The following is a 16,698-nucleotide window of genomic DNA, read 5'->3' on the forward strand; positions in this document are numbered from 1 at the left end:
GGCACTGCCTGTGCCCTGGCCACTGGCCTGGAGGGACTTCTAGTCCCTCTGTCTTCCACAGTTGCAAGGGGCCTGGCCTTCCCAGCTGATGTACCTCTGCCTTGCTTGGGTCAAGATGATCCATGTTCAGTGATGCTTACAGATTGAGAATTAAGAATATAATGGCCTGCGCCATGACTCAGTAGGCTAATCTTCTGCCTTGTGGCGCTGGCACACCAGGTTCTAGTCCTGGTTGGGGTGCCGGATTCTCTCCCGGTTGCCCCTCTTCCAGTCCAGCTCTCTACTGTGGCCGGGGGGTGCAGTGGAGGATGGCCCAAGTGCTTGGGCCCTGCACCTGCATGGGAGACCAGGAGAAGCACCTGGCTCCTGCCTTCGGATCAGCGCGGTGCGCTGGCCGCAGTGCACTGGCTGCGGCGGCCATTGGAGGGTGAACCAACGGCAAAAAGGAAGACCTTTCTCTCTGTCTCTCTCAGTGTCCACTCTGCCTGTCCAAAAAATAAATAAATAAAATAAAAAATAAATAACTGCCCCAGCTGGAGTTAATTCTCAGAAGTTTCTCCTCACTTGCCGGCTGCCCGACTGATGGGCCGGGGCGTGGGGTACCACGGACGGGACAGGTGAGGAAAGCGGTGGCAGCCTGCGTGTGCCTGTCTGAGGTGTGTGTGGGGCAGTGGAGCCATAGCCTTTGTCTACGAGTAGAAATGTCTGTGTTTTCTACAGACAGGTAACAGGAGGTATCTTTGGCAGTCCCCCTTGGAAGATGTCCCTTGTGGCTTGGAAGGGGGACTCAGTGGGCAGCAGATACGGGGCAGGTGGGATTAGAAACGTGAGCATGTTTCTTCCTGATAAGAACTGTTCAAGCATTCTTCCCCCTTCCATGTCCTGACATTTCCTCCTTGGCCCCGTAGTGACCGAACACATTGTATGCAGAGGCTGAGATGTGGCAGGTGAACCCTGTCCTCCCGAGGCTCGTGGTCTCGTGAGTCTGTGCCAGGGTCATTCTTAGGGGGTTATCTTATTTCCACCATCCCTGTTTCAGAACTCCTCATAGATCTTAACCACCTTGGTGGGGAAGGAACAGTCCTCCTTTCCTACGTTGATGATCTTTCTGCTTTTATCATATTCTGTTTCCTTTGACTGTTTTTTTTTTTTAAACAAAAAATTATTCATTTTGTTTATTTGAAACAGGGAGAAGGACAGAGATTTCCATCTGTTACTTATTCCCCAAATACCCGCAGTAGCCAGGCCTGGGTCAGGTCGAAGGTAGGACCCCAGAACTCCATCTGGGTCTCCACATGGGTGACAGATAGCTGAGTACTTGAGCCATCACCTGCTGCTCCCCAGGGTGTGCATGAGTAGGGAGGTTGAATTAGGAACAGAATTGGTAGTCAAACCCAGACACTCTCACATGGGATTGCAGTGGTGACTTAACCACTGCACCCGGTGCCTGTCTCCTGTCCTCCTTTTCTTTTCTTTTTTTTGACAGGCAGAGTTAGTGAGAGAGAAAGGTCTTCCTTCCATTGGTTCACCCCCTAAATGGCCGCTACGGCTGGCGCGCTGCGCCGATCTGAAACCAGGAGCAGGTGCTTCCTCCTGGTCTCTCATGCAGGTGCAGGGCCCAAGCACTTGGGCCACCCTCCACTGCCTTCCCGGGCCACAGCAGAGAGCTGGCCTGGAAGAGGGGCAACTGGGATAGAATCCAGCACCCCAACCAGGACTAGAACCCGGGGTGCCGGCGCTACAGGCGGAGGATTAGCCAAGTGAGCCACGGCGCTGGCCTCCCGTCCTCCTTTTCTAAACAGGCAAGTTGTGAATGACCAGATGTAGACCTTGTGCTGGCTGAGTGAGGATAGCTCAGCCAGTTCCAGCTCTGTGAGGGCTCTAGGATGGGGTTGGGGTGTGGTGGTAAGAGAATGAGATTTGTCTTCAGGGCCCTCCTGGGCAGGCTGTGGTAGGTACTGGTGCAGTGCACCACTGGCTCATTCTTCCTGAGTGTCACTGCTTGGCCCCCTTGCATCTCAGTGAGGTCAGGTGACTGCTGGTCACTGGGGAGCTCTGTGCATGAGCAAAGTGCGTAAAGCTGCTCAGAGCAGGTGTACCTCCTCCTTGCGCTGTTCCTAGACCATCCTGCTTGTGGTGCGTGTGAGGGTTGCTTTGCAGCCTGTGCCTACTGGGGGATGCTGGGTTGTCCATCACAGGCTGTGAGTGTGCACTTAGTTGAACTCTTGCTGGTTGCCTCATGGTGGCTGCCAGCCTGTGTACAGAGAGCTTTGTGTCTCCAGTTGTACTGGGCAGGGTCCTGTCTAGGTCTCAGTCCATTTGGGCGACTCTGCAGGATGCCCCGGACTGGATAATGCACAGTGAACAGAAATGTCTTTCATGGCTCTGGAGGCTGGGAGTCCAGGGTCAAAGGGTCAGTGTCCGGTGTCTGATAAGGGACTGGCTGTCTGTTCCCTGGATGGTGCCTTGAACCTCTGCATCTTCTGGAGGCTAGGGGCACAGCGCTGTGTCCTCAGAGGACAGAAGAGCCCTTTGGACCATTTGAAACCCACCTGGGGTTGCGCAGCCCTGAAGGCCCCAAGGGCCCGCCTCCCAACAGCGTTAGATTGGCTGTTAGGTTTTGACCCGAGTTTGGGGAGGCAGACAGTCACACCGTAGCATCTGGCTTCTGCCATCATCAGTCTTTGCTCACAGAGTGGGCTCTGAACAGCAAGTGCGCAGCTGCTGAGGACCATGCTTGAGCTGAGCGATGTGAACATGGGCACTGATTCCTGCTCATCTTTAAAGAGTGAAGTGTGGGGTCCAGGGCCGTGGGGAGTAACCGCCTCACATGTCTAGGGCGTCGTTGGGATCCGATGGAGAGATCCTGGAACTGAGCAGAGATGCGCATGTCCTCAGGGCCACGGTATTCTGTGCTTTAATTGGTTCATTTTATGTTCTGTGGATTTCATCTGATAACCGATCGCTGTCCAAGTCAGTCAAATACTGATTAAAACACAGCGGAAAAGAAACACCCGTGTCTGGCAGCTCATACCTTCCTGCTCTCCACAGGCAAAAGCACAGATATTTTCTTGTTTGTTTGTTTTTTTTTCCCCAAGTTTCCGGATGACACACGTCGGGACGTCTGTAGCCTGACCTGTTTGGAATACCGTTTGTGACTTATTGCTGCTGTTGGTTGTCTCCCTGACCCTGTTGTGTTTTTGACCACAGTAGCGGGTGGCCCTTTCACAAGCATGACTGAGTCTAGCCTCCCTTAAATGCTCACTGTGTTCTTGAGCGGACAAGTGCACGGGCTGTTTCCCTGTGACTCCACCCAGCCCCTCCATGCCCGACGCTCCCCCTCCCGCCCCCACCCTGTGCTGCAGTGTGCAGCAGAGCTGGGACCTGCACGGCGGTGTTGTGGGACTTCCTTGCCCACATCTGTTGGTGACACTGATGACCGGCTCTGAGTGGGACATTGGAGCTGGGCTCGACCTCCTCTTCGATACCCGAGTGCCTGTTACACAAAAGCTATCTTCATTTCTGGGGGAGTTTAGCTTGCCACAGCTTCCTGATTCGGGCTGGACTCTGCTCTGCTCCCCTAAGTCACTGGGATCAAATGCAGCTCAGCATTCGAGGTTGAGGGTTACTTGGGGTCAGTATTGGCAGACACCACCCACCCCATGTGTTGAAGCTGCCAGATGGTGAAGGACTGCTCATGTTGTTCCTGCGCCTGGTCTTGGTAGGAGGGTGGGGGATGCAAGTGCCCCATGAGACGCTTGTGCCAGGGACTCAGTGGGCTCTTTCACCTGCAGAGTTGTCCTCCAGTTCCAGGGTGCTTTCTTATTTTTCTCTTGGGTGATTTCTTTTTTTTTTTATTTTTTTTTATTTTTTTTTATTTTTATTTTTTGACAGGCAGAGTGGACAGTGAGAGAGAGACAGAGAGAAAGGTCTTCCTTTTTGCCGTTGATTCACCCTCCAATGGCCGCCGCGGTAGCGCGCTGCGGCCGGCGCACCGCGCTGCTCCGATGGCAGGAGCCAGGTGCTTCTCCTGGTCTCCCATGGGGTGCAGAGCCCAAACACTTGGGCCATCCTCCACTGCACTCCCGAGCCACAGTAGAGAGCTGGCCTGGAAGAGGGGCAACCGGGACAGGATCGGTGCCCCGACCGGGACTAGAACCCGGTGTGCCGGCGCCGCAAGGCGGAGGATTAGCCTGTTGAGCCACGGCGCCGGCCTCTCTTGGGTGATTTCTACACATTCGGTTTCTTGTTCAGAATCCTACTTAACAGGTGGGTTGACCTGTTAACTCCCTTCCTTTACAATCTTCTTTCTGCCTCCTGTTTTCCTCTCCATCCCTTTCTTTCTTGTTTTTTTCCCCATGATTTTTGCTTTCTAGGAAAGTGTTGCAGATTTCTATGGCTTTGTCATGGTGTCTCAGATTTCTTGGGATCCTCCTTGAGGGCCATCCATTGCTTTTGTTGTTTGTGGCTGTTGTTCATAGTTGTGGTTTGTGACTGTCTTTTCTATTTGTGGTCTGTGAGTATATTTTATAGCTTGTTTGTGGGTGTAGTTTATAGCTGTGTTCTGTGACTAGTTTATAGTTTGGTTTGTGACTGTAGGTTATAGCGTGGGTTGTGTCTGTAGTCTTTAGTTGTGGTTTGTGGCTGTCATTTATAGTTGTGGTCTGTGGGTGTAGTTTATAGTTGTGGTCTGTGACTGTAGCTTCTAGTTTGGTTTGTAGCTGTACTTGATTTGATTTGTGCTTGTAGTTTATAGCTGTGGCTTGCGACTGTAGTTTTTAGTTGTGTGTGGCTGTAGTATATGGTGGTGGCTTACAGCTGTAGTTTATAGGTGTGGCTTGTGACTGTAGTTTTTAGTGGTGGCTTCTGGTGATGGTTTATAGTGGTGGATTGTGACTGTAGTTTATAATTGTGTTTTGTGGCTGTACTTTATAGTGTGGCTATATAGTGTAGTTGCTAGTCTTGCCTCTGTGAGTGTTAATGACAGGTTTTGCTGTTGCTTTCTTCACCGTTTCCCCTGTTCTCTCTTCTCTGGACTCCTAGTCACTTTGCCCAGTGTTCTCTGTCTCTCCTTAGAGCTGGAAGGTTGCATCACTCATCCTCCATGCCTGACCACGTATCCTGATTTCACAGGGAAGCCCTGCATACGTACTGGGGGTTCTGGGAACTTGTAGGTGGGTTGCTGCATTGTGAGTGCCACTGTGAAGTGGCCACATCGTAGGCCATGGCACTCACGGGGCCTTACCGGAGCCTTGACATCTTTACAGGAGGACGTCTAGGTCAGGGGTCAGCAGACATTTCCTGTAAAAGACCAGACAGGAAATAGTTCAGACCTTGCAGTGCCACAGACAGAACTGAGGCTATGACGTGACATGAGGAAGACCGTGCTCCAAAGTGCTTTCTTACCCAGAGTCGTGCTATTTATGGATGCTAGAATTTGAGTTTCACGTAATTTTGTGTGTTATAAAATATTTGTATTTTTTTCATAACTATTTGAAAACAGTTGCATAAGAGCCATTGTTAGTTCACAGGCCACTCACAGCTGGCTACAGTCTGCAGACTGGGCTTCGGTGTTTGGAGGAGGGGAGGCTACTGGGGTGGGACCTGGGCCTCACACCCTGCTGTGTGTGCAGCCGTGTGGAGCCCCTGATGGCTGTCTCTGTTCCTCACTCCTCTAGTCCATTGTTGTGCCGTCTCCAGCATGCCGTTGAGAAGGGGATGGAAGGGTCTGACTTCCTCTCTGTGTGGTGCCTGCCTGTCAGTTGTCTGCTGCAGGCTCCTCACCTGACTCCTGCCACCCTTGGTGTCTGGCGCCACTGGTTCTGGAGGGTTCCGAGGCTGGGTGTGCACAGTGACTTTCTTCCCTTGGGGTCCTCTGTGCACACGCAGGCACCACTGCCTCTCGCCCTCATCCTTTTCCTGGAAGGAGCAATGTGGTTAAGGTTTTTTTTTTTTTTTTTTTTTTTTTTGGAAAGTGGGTAAAGGAATAGACCGGTTCTATGAAGTGGGAACTTCTCACCCTGCTTAAGCTTTCTGTAGCCTGCCAGGCAACAGAGTTTTGAGATTTGTGTGGGGGACAGGGCCCTCCCTGGTACAGAGGACTGGCTGTGCCGTGTTTCAGGCCTCAATTCCTCCAGCTCCTCTCCAGCCACCTGCCTTCCACTCCGCCTGCTGTCCCCGACCCTGCACTCTTAAATACCTGGCTCTCGGGGTTTCCAGCCTGCTGGTTGACGGACAGCCTCCTCGCTCCTCAGAGGCACCTGAAACACAGCCTGGCTGGGCTGAGCTTCTGGTTTTGGCTGCTCGCCCTCCGGCATGCTGGCCCCTCACTGGCATGAAAGCGCCTCAGACGCCCGAGCTGGACCCAGTTCTTCCTACGCCTGGGGCCCTGTGGATCTCCCCACTGCCTCTGGGATGACGTGGCTGCCACCTGCCTACCCAGTGCAGCTTCTGCTAGCCTTTCTGGCCACGTCCCCATCATTCTTGCTTCTGCCCTTGCCCCTCCAGTCCCTGTGCTGTTCTAACATGATCAGTGCATTTTCTGCCACAGGGCCTCCGTGCTTGCGCCCCCTGCCCAGGAGGCTTTGTGCAGATGTTCACCATGGCTGGCTTCTCCTCTCCCACCCATGAGTTCCATGCCCCCTGGAGCGCCCACCCCATGGCCTGTAGGATGCCAGCTGTTGCACCTCAGTGGCACCATGTCCACACATGTGAGCCTGCCCCTCCGTGCTTTTTGCCTGTGCTATCAGGCACCTTCTCTGTTGGGCTCCTTTGCCCCCAGCACTGGACTCACATACTCTGAGCAGCCTCCTCTGTCCCCGCCCACAGTGGGTCTTGAGTAAACAGCTTCTGTATTTGCGAGCCACAAGCTGGGAGTCACGTCAGAGGACCTGCCTGGTGTTACCCCTGGAGTCTGGGGTCTACAGGCTCCGGGGAGGGTGGCGTGGTTGGGGAGAGGTCTCAGCTGTTCTTGGCCTACTCGCTTCCTGACTTTTCGATGACACGGATACCACCGAGGACCTGCTGATGGTTTTGCTTTCTGCCCGCATTCTGCCCCATCTCAGGATGCTCCAGGCACATTGATGTCTACCCCGTACCTCTTTGCTCTTAGCTGTATCCTTCAGTGCTGATGAGGTGTTTACTCCTCTGTGAAGCAGTTGAGCCAGGCCCTGGGTCCTGTGTGGATGGTGGCTGTTTGTCTGTGGCGTCTTCTCCCTGCTGTGTGGCTCTTCCAGGTTTGAAAGACCCAGCCGCACCCCTCTGGCTAACTTCTCTTAGGCCAACTCACTCTGGCAAATGCTGAAACTTTGGAAGATTCCAAAGAAATCTCTTCAAAGCTTAGCAGAGTTGATTCCTCTACAGCCTGAAATAACACCTGTCACATAAGAAATTCTTCCGTGGCATTTCTTTGGGAGGAGATCAAACCGCACTCTGTGCCTGGGTGCACGCGTGCCGGTGTTGCCTCCCCTTGGACATAGTCTATGTGTGCTCTGGTTCCTCTGCTTGGCACAGGGCTGGGGCCCAGGGAACTCGAGTTTTGCCCTGCTGTGCCCTCTGAGGAGCAAAGGGCAGCACAGACAAACCAAATGACAAGTTTTGGAAGTCTCCTTGAACATTACGTTTGAATTGCTTAATTCAGTCTCCACTCTGAATCAGTTGCTAGGCAACCAGAAGACAGGGAAGAATCAGCAAGACTAATCTGGTTCTGTTAGTAGCATGTTACCGTGTCTTACATTTGCATTGACAGTTGGTTGTGAGTGCACCACATCCAGCACAGTGCTTGGCTTTGCCTAGAGGAAATCCTTGGTATGGCTGTGGTTGGGTTCGCCCAGGGTAACCCACACACACCCCTTGGGTGATGCACGGGCCTTTGCGGCAGTGGCGTCTGCTGTGGCCAGCGTTGCCGTCCGTCTGGTGTTAAGCAAGGTCATGTGATGAGCTGAGCAGGGTGCCGCCTGCTGCTTCTCAGCCCTCAGCATTGTGGATCCAGCCTGATTGTTCCAAAATCACCGGAAATGAAGTTGTTTTGAAATGAAGCCCATGTAGCTGTCATCCTAGGAAGTCTGTTAAAAAAAACAAAAACAAAAAAAAAAACAGAAAGATAGTTTTACTCTATCTTGTTGTTGATGGAAATTGAAACTGCTGGCCTCACTTGGTCCACAAGTAAGGGGTGCTGATGAATGAAACATGGTGAGTGCTTTTCTTGTTTTAAGTCATGTGCATACTTACGGGAGTCACCGTGGCCCAACCCATGCAGCACGTTTCGTCCTATGTTGAGGACAGGACATTGTGTGCTGGCTGAGAGCCTCGAGATCGTGTGTGGTGATGTACCGTGAGTGGAGAGCAGGGCGAGAAGCTCTGTTTCTCTGTGCTGTCATTGCGTCGCCACTGCTGGACACAGATGGCCATGACCTGGCCCTGTGGCATGACATGTGCAGACCATCCTTGTCTGAACTGGAGTCCTCCCTTGTCTGTTGTTCTCTGAGGACCTGGACAGCATCTTCCATATGCAGCAACAACCACTCTCAGCAAGTGGATAAGAGTCTTGTTAAGACAGGTGTCGCTGGTCTTCTATTTCCCTGGAAACCGGCCAGGGCATGGTAGACGTTTGAGTGATGAAGTTTACCCAAAAGGAAGAAAGTGCCTTTGGTTTCTGCAGTGGACTCACCTTGGGTTTCTCCCAAGCTGGGTTGAGTTACTGTGTGCTGTGTGTAGTAGCAACAGTTGGTGCTGGCTAGGACGCAGGCAGTCTGAGTTAGAGGAAAATCCTGGTGTTTAACATGCAAGTTTTTCTTACTTTGGGATAGTTACATGGCCAGGATGATAGCCAAGTGTTTACCCGTCCAAGGCCTTTAAAGGGAGCCTGCATACATATTCAGTTGTAGCCCACTCTCTGGGGGCGATTTTTCCAAAAGAGTGCTCACCCCAAGTCTTAATTTTGTGCTACGAATCCTTTCCTTTTGAATGCCCTGTCTGCCAAAATGTAAACTCTACAGGGTGTGATATTGAGTTTTTTTTTTTAAGGTTTATTTTATTTATTTAAAAGATAGAATTTGAGAGGGAGAGAGTTGGAGATCTTCTATCCTTTGTTTCACTCCCCAGATGGCCACAATGGCTGGAGCTGGGATAGGCCAAAGCCAGGAACCTGGAGTTTCTTCCAGGTCTCCCACAGGGTGCAGGGACCCAAGTGCTTGGGCCGTCTTGCACTGCATTTCCCAGGCACGTAAGAAAGGAGCTGGATTGGAAGTGGAGCAGCCAGGACTGAACCCAGTGCCCGTATGGGATGCCAGCATTGGACGTGAGGGCTTACCCTGTTAGGCCACAGCGCGAGCCCCAAGAGCAATTACTTCTAATCTGCTTTGATGACATAGCCCTCTCCAAAGATACTGAGTGTGTGTGTGCACTACCATCTTGATATTCTCTATGCACTGAAAAACAAGCAGGAAAACAAATTCTTGAAGGAGGTGAGAATGCGATGGTCGTGACCCCTGGGAATGGTGACTTCGTAGCATCATTAGTGCCTGAGATCTGGGGGCTGCCTTAGGGTAAGGTTCATTGTCAAAGACAACATTCTAAATGTTTTTTTAAATATGTTTTTAAACGTTGGGGTGCCTGTTTCTGGATCTGACTAGATCATTGTTTTTAAGTGTTAGTGTGGCGCTTCCATGTACTCGTTCACTTCCCAAATGGCTACAAGAGTTGGAGCTAGGCCAGTTCAAAACCAGGAGCTCCTAGGTCTCCCACTTGGGTGCAGGGCCCAAGAACCTGGGCAGTCTTCCACTGTTTTCTCAGGGACATCATCACGGGGCTTGGTTGTAAGTGGAGCAGCTGGGACCCTAACTGAAGCATCGCAGGTGTGCAGGGGGCAGCTGTACCTCTGTGTTACAACACCGGCCCCTTGATTTCTTTAGAAAAATCTTTAGAAGTCAACCTGCCTGCATCATGAGGCTGGCTGTCCCATGCAAGGCGGCGGGGAGTCACTATAGCCCAGGGTTTCCGAAGAGCCTGGTCACGGGCCACAGCCCATTTCCTTGTATTTCCTGTGTTGCTTCCGGTTCTCCACATGGTATCTCACCCAGAACACCCAGGAGGCTGCCTTAGGCTCCCCCTACACCATCTCTGTTGGCTTTAAAACATGGAATGGGACCAGAGAGAGTTTAGTGGGTGTTAGGAGAGGCAGGTCTGTGTGCATGGCAAGGGCTGTTGGAGAAAAAGAAGTGAGTGGGCTGTGGTGGGCTCCAGGGCTTTGGGTCAGAGGCCGCGTTCCAGCTCTGGCCTTCACAAGCTTTGGGACTCACTGCTGGCTTTTTCAGCCTCCATTTCCTCTTCTGGAGCCTCCCACAGTGCGGGTCAGGACAAGACGCGTGCAGGGCCCGGTCCAGTGTCACCTGCACCACCCGCGTGGGTGACCGTGGAAAGCCGCCATCTCGAATGTGTTGTGGCTCCAGCCCCAGTAACCGTCCCTCTGTGTCTTGCCTGCAGACTGCCTCTTCAAGCTGTGCCCCATGAACCGCTACTCGGCCCAGAAGCAGTTCTGGAAAGCAGCCAAGCCCGGCGCCAACAGCACCACCGATGCGGTGCTGCTCAACAAGTTGCACGTATGTATGGGTCTTTGGGAGGGGGTGTGTGTGAGACAGGTTTGTGGGCTTGAGATGGTATATGTGCTCCTGTGTTGGTGTGTGTGTGTGTGTGTGTGTGAATGTGTGTTGGGGCAGGGTGTGTGATGAGCTGGATGGGTGTTGATGTGTGTTTATCTGTTTTGGAGTGGATGGGATGTGTTCGGTGTGTGTATGAATGTGTGTTGGGATGAGTTGGGGGTGTGGTGTTTGTGTGTGTATGAGTGGTGCGTGTGTGTGTTGGGGAGAGTGGGATGTGTTTGTGTGGGAGTGTTTGTGTGTATCTATGTATTGGTGGATGGGAAGTGTGAATGTGTTGGTGTATATATGTGTATGAATGTTTTGGGGTGTGTGTGGTGAGTGTTTATTGGGGTGAGTGGGATGTGTTTGTATGTGTGGGAGTGTTGGTGTGTATGAATGTGTGTTGGAGTGTGTGGGTACATGTGTGCGGTGTGTGTGTATGAATGTGTGTTGTGGGTGAGGTGTCTGTGGTTAGGGTGGGTGGGGCGTGTGTAGTGGGGTGAGTGGGATGTGTTTGTATGTGTGGGAATGTTGTGTGTGTTGGGGTATGTGGGTGTGTATGAATGTGTGTTGGAGTGTGTGGGTACATGTGTGCGGTGTGTGTGTATGAATGTGTGTTGTGGGTGAGGTGTCTGTGTGGTAGGGTGGGTGGGGCGTGTGTAGTGGGGTGAGTGGGATGTGTTTGTATGTGTGGGAATGTTGTGTGCGTGTTGGGGTATGTGGGTGTGTATGAATGTGTGTTGGGGTGTGTGGGTGCATGTGGTGTGTGTGTGTATGAATGTGCATTGTGGGTGAGGTGTCTGTGTGTTAGGGTGGGGGGCGTGTATAGTGGGGTGAGTGGGATGTGTTTGTGTGGGAATGTTGTGTGTGTGTGAGTGTGTTGGGGTGTGTGGGTGTGCATGAATGTGTATCATGGGTGAGGTATGTGTGTGTTGGGGGGGTGTATGTGTATCTTCGTGTGTCAGGAGCTGGGGGACACTGTGCAGCCTCCACCTCTAGCCCCAGCCCCTCCTCCATGAGGAGAGAGATCTAGGCATCTGGAGCCATTGGGAGAGTTGTTCTTGGGACGTCTGTGGCCCTCAGGGTGCCTTTGGGTGGGCAGGGTCGTGCACACAGGTTCTGGAAGCATGTGCCTGAGCGGAAGCCCTAGCTTTCCAGCCCTTGTCCGCTGACCTTGGGCGAATCTGCCCCCTTGTCGGTAAAGTAGGGGCGATGGTGGCCACGTTGGGATTGCTGAGTGTTGCTTTATAGAAGGCAGCGGTGGCCCGTACTGGATGCTGCCTTGGTTTTGCGGGGCGGTGTGTTTCTTCTTTAATTGGCATTGAAGGCAGAGCTCGGCCCACGGCTGAGGGCTGTGTGACCGTGGCATGTGTCTGAGCCCGTTCTCCTGTAAGATGATGGCGTTGTTCCTCCCGTGCCTGCATCTGAGGCTCCAGGTGTGAGTCTGGTGGGAGGACCTGACGCATGTCCTGTGTGGTCTCACTGCCCTGTAGCTCCTCTCCTACCCTGCCCCCGCCCTGTGATGCTTGTCATGGTCTTTCTGACGTGTTTGCTCCCTGGAAGGTAAGCGTGGCAAGGGCTCGCGGTTCTGTCCCTTTTCCTTGTTTCTGTGTCCTGGGCCCACGGTGCAGTTTGTCACACCCTTGCTGCTTGAACAGTACCTGAGTGAACAGCGCTGCTTCCTAGGCGCAGTACCCGTGAGCTTGCAGCGGCTCCAGGGTCTCCCTCCCAGCCAGCCCTGTTTTTGAGCGGCCTGTGAGAGAGGCCCAGCACCCAGGATTGGCACAGGTTGCAGTGGGGTGGGGGTCGGTAGGGTCGGGCTGTAGGCACCCTCATTGCTCGCTCTGGGTACCAGGAGAAGCCAGGGCTCCTCGGCCCGGCGTGAAGACATGCACACAGCACTCCTGCTTGGTCCTTGTCTGCAAGGTCACCCCTGTGTGGGTCCTGCTCCTCTGAGACTGGGACCTGCGTCCCAGCGGTCCTCGCTCCCACCCCTGCCGTTGCAGTCCGTTTCCTGAGCACTGCAGACTCTGAGCAGGCTCCTGACCTTCGCTGCCCAGCTTGTCCTCTGGGGGCATTCTCCTTGGGGCCCCTCTTCAGCAAGGGCCTTGGGCCCTGGTGATGGTACAGGATACCTCCGCAGGTCCTCCCCAGCCCTGACCAGAAGGCTCCACTTGTTTATTCAATCGCTGTGCCCAGCTGGATCTTCCCAGAGCTGGTGTGCTCTGCACAGTGATTGGCACCTGTCACTTGTCAGAGGCCAGGGCATCACCTCTCTTGTTCACTGGAGTGTCCGTGCCCATGGATAGGGAACAAGAGCAGGCAGTGCTCAGGTATCTGCTGAGGGGAGCGGGTGGGGTGCTGTGCTGGATACTGGTAGAAAAATGGGCACAATGTTTGTACTCTGGGGGCTCACAACAAATACCCAAGTAGTGACAAGATGGTGCGATGAGGACTGCATCACAGGCCACAGAGAGTGGCACCAAAAACTACCTCGGCTGGGTGAGGATGTGTGGTCCAGTGGTCAGAGAGGGCTTCCTGGAGGAAGAGGGACAGGTCAGCCTCTGCCTGAGGCCCCTGTGTGAGTTCGAGGATTCTTTGACGGTCTTGATCCCTGCATTCTTACTATTCCAGCGTTTGTGTTAGACATTCTCGTCTCGGAAGACTGCTTGCTCGCTCTCTGTTTTTAAAAAAGAGATTATAATTTTACTTAGTTATATGAAAGGCAGAATGATAGAGGGAAAGTCAGAGAGAACGTGCTTCCATCTGTTAATTCATCCCCCAAATGCCCACAACAGCCAGGACTGGGCCAGGCCAAAGCCAGGAGCCCAGAGCTCCATCCGGCTCTCCGTGTGGGCGGCTGGGACTCAAGTGCTGGGCTGTCACCAGGCACAGTAGCAGGCAGCTGTGTGCAGGCGTCTCAGGCTGCAGCTGTACTCACCGCACAACACTGGCCCCACTGCTGCTTGTAGCCTACATTGTACAACCTTATGAATGTAAAATAAGACTAATAAAGAACCAAGACCCAGTTGAAGGCAACAGACTCTACAGGGAAAATAAGAGGGAAGTAGCAAACTGTGTGGCAGGCTGTGTGCTATAGCTGATGCGTGGGAACGATGCTGGGTGAGGCGTAAGGACGTCAGTGCTGGCACCTCTCTGTGCAGGCCCCGTGAGCGACGCAGCTGCAGTGGGCGACGCGGACAGCATGTCGCTCTGACATGATTTTCTAGAACAGTTGTGAAGCACGCAAACCACACGCTTCCCTTCATTAAGGAGGACTTGCACTTTTGGAAGATGTACAAGGGTTCTTCAAAAAGTTCATGGAAGCATGTGTTACGAAAAACCTGCATGGATTTCAAAAAATTCTTTAGCCCCAAAGCGAGCTTGTCTTTTAATTGCCCTTTTAGTTTGTCTTTTTGTTTTTGTTATTTGTTTGGAAGAGTTAGAGATCTTTTATCCTCTGGTTTACCCTCCGGGGCCACATTCCCCTGCCGAGGCCAGGAGCCTAAACCTCTGTCCAGGTCTCCCATGTGGGTGCAGGGGTCCAAGCACTTGGGACATCTTCTGCTGCTCTCCCAGGTGCATTAGCAGGGAGCTGGGTCAGAAATGGAGCAGCTGGGACGTGAACTGGAGCTCATATGGGATACTGGCACAGGCTGAATCTATTGTGCCCTGTGCCACAGTACGGGCTCCTTATTCACCCTTTTCTGTGGACTTTTTCAGGTAGTGTCATACTAGCAAGAGTATCAATGAAGCCGTGCGCAACTGTGCTTTGTGTGGAGAGGCAAATGGCGTGCGGTCCAGGTTCTGATGAGTTTTTAGCCGAGGTGACCATCCAGCTTGTGTGGAGTGACGGCTCACTCTTGTGGGGCTCCACCACCCACGTCCCTGACCCCTGTCTGCTGAGTAGCACTTCCTCCTCTCGTGCCAGTGCAGTGTCCGCTGAGGGCTGTGCTGGGAGCGGGAGCGTCAGCTGCACGGCTGGGGAAGGTTGCCCCAGCCTGCAGGTGTCCCTGTGGAGAGCGCTTTCCTGCCCATGTGGAAGGGCTGCGTGTCTTGGGTTGTCCCGCTCTGCTTGGCTGGTGTGATGTTCCTTCTGTTCGTGGAGATCTTGTCAGTGTGCCTCCCACTCCTCCTCCTCCTGTGCTCTTCACAGCAGGCTTGCTGGTTCACATTCCTCTTGGCTCTGCAGGACGCCACCGGGAATGAAGGGGGCTGAGGGGTGGGTCTCCTTCCCTGCTGTCACCGTGTGGGTGGCTGGCCGGGGCCACTGCCGCCCCTCTGGGTTTTCTCCAGAAGGTACACATCGGTGCTTTCATGTGTGGTATCTCGATTGAAATGTGGGCGGCTCATTCAGTTAAGGCTTCCAGCATGCATTGAGGGCAACACAAAACAGCCCTGGCGGGGAGAGGTCCTTCAGCCCCGTTGGCACCTGCCCGTTAGGTGTTGTATTTGGTCAGCAGTGATGCTTCTGCCTGCAAATGAGCAGAGGAAAAGCAGAGAGAACCTAGCCCTAACGATGCCCAAGAACTCCAGCTCCTTATTAAGAAAGGGGGAGGTTGAATGAGCTCTTCCATGCTGATCGCAGGTGTCTGAAACCCTGACACAGTGCTTTCTCCTGTATGATGCTGCTGAGGAGACTTCCGGGTCTGGAGTATGGACTTGGTGCAGGTCCGTGTTCCTGCGTGCTTGAGGTTTTCCCGCCTCGCGCCCGGAAGCCGTCCTCGTGTTTCAGGCAGTGGTCAGAATGAGCTTTTGGGCAGCCACCTGCCTCTGGGGGCAGTGGGTTTTCATTTTTATTTTTTGTCAACTGCTGTGCATCTTGCCAGCGCAAGTGAAGACTGTTGTAGATTACTGCCGCTTAATGGCTTTGCCGTCAGTGACCGCTCCACTGCCTTGTGGCGACGGGCAGCCCCGCACCCCTGAGGGTGTGGGCATCTCGAGGGAAGACGGCACCTCGAGCCTGGCGCGGTGTGTGCTCCTTCTCAGGAACGACTGCGCTGTGGCCCTCCAGGTGCTGCTTTCCTGGAGTCCTTGGCAGATGAGCTGCCCTGGCCCGCAGGTCGCGCACTGATCACTCCTTGGTTGCTGTGTGCTGACGCCAGACCTGTTACCTTGACTTAGTCACCAGCACTGCTCTGGTGCTGGGAAGCGACCGCTTAAGCGGAGCTGCAGCCTTGCCCAGCGGGGAAGCACCAGGCAGTGACCAGCCCTTCCTGTCTTGGAGGGCCTGGCCCTGCACTGCCTGCTATTAGAGCCGTAGCTGAGTATCCCTGACATGCTTCAGTTTGCTCACCTTAAATCAGAAGCCTTTCCTTGCAGTTCCGGTGACCTCTCTGGTCATTTGATAATGGCTTCTCTGTGTGAAGTGAAAGGACAGGTGAATGCCATGGGGCTGACCTCGATGTTGCTGGAGAACGTGGTGTGGTAACCGCAGGAGAGACTGTAGTGTAGACTTCTTTCTTCCTTAGAAGTTAGAAGCAGTCCTCAGCACACTGACCGAAGGAAGAGATTAACAGGTATCTCAATGATGAGACATTTTGAAAAATGAAAAGGTAATTTAGGATGATATTTTGCAAGATGCTAGCTACATGTCACAGAAACCTGGTGGTGATTTTTTTTTTAAGATTTATTTATCTTATTTGAAAGGCGGAGTTGCAGAGAGGAAAAGGCAGATACAGAGAGAGAGAGTGAGAGAGAGAGAGAGAGATTGAGAGATCTTCCATCCACTGGTTCACTTCCAGGATGACCACAACAACCAAGGTTGGGCCAGACTGAAGCCAGGAGCCAGGAGCTTCTTCTGGGTCTCCCACATGGGTGCAGGGGCCCAAGGACTTGGACCATCTTCCACTGCTTTCCAAGGCTAACATTAACAGGAAGCTGGATTGGAACTGGTGCCCATATGAGATGTTGGCACTGTAGGTCTGTAGGTGGTAGCTTAACCTGCTGTGCTACAGCACTGGCCCCCATGGTGGCGATTTTTTATTTATTTGGAAAGCCTAGTGACAGAGAGTGAGAGAGATCTTCTGTCAGCTGCTTCAGTCTCCAGAAGGCCACAACC

The 16,698-nt window shown here is 53.1% G+C and overlaps 1 protein-coding gene across 1 annotated transcript in view; it reads left to right on the forward strand.

The window, feature by feature from the left end:
• ITPR1 (inositol 1,4,5-trisphosphate receptor type 1) overlaps window positions 1-16,698 on the forward strand; it is a 296,007-nt gene that overhangs the window by 102,366 nt on the left and 176,943 nt on the right. The window contains exon 5 of the mRNA XM_062200352.1: window positions 10,483-10,598. Within this exon, the coding sequence (XP_062056336.1) occupies window positions 10,483-10,598 (116 nt within the window). The remainder of the gene's footprint in view (window positions 1-10,482; window positions 10,599-16,698) is intronic.

Source organism: Lepus europaeus, chromosome 9, assembly GCF_033115175.1.
Source record: "Lepus europaeus isolate LE1 chromosome 9, mLepTim1.pri, whole genome shotgun sequence".
NCBI classification, from domain to species: Eukaryota; Metazoa; Chordata; class Mammalia; order Lagomorpha; family Leporidae; genus Lepus; species Lepus europaeus.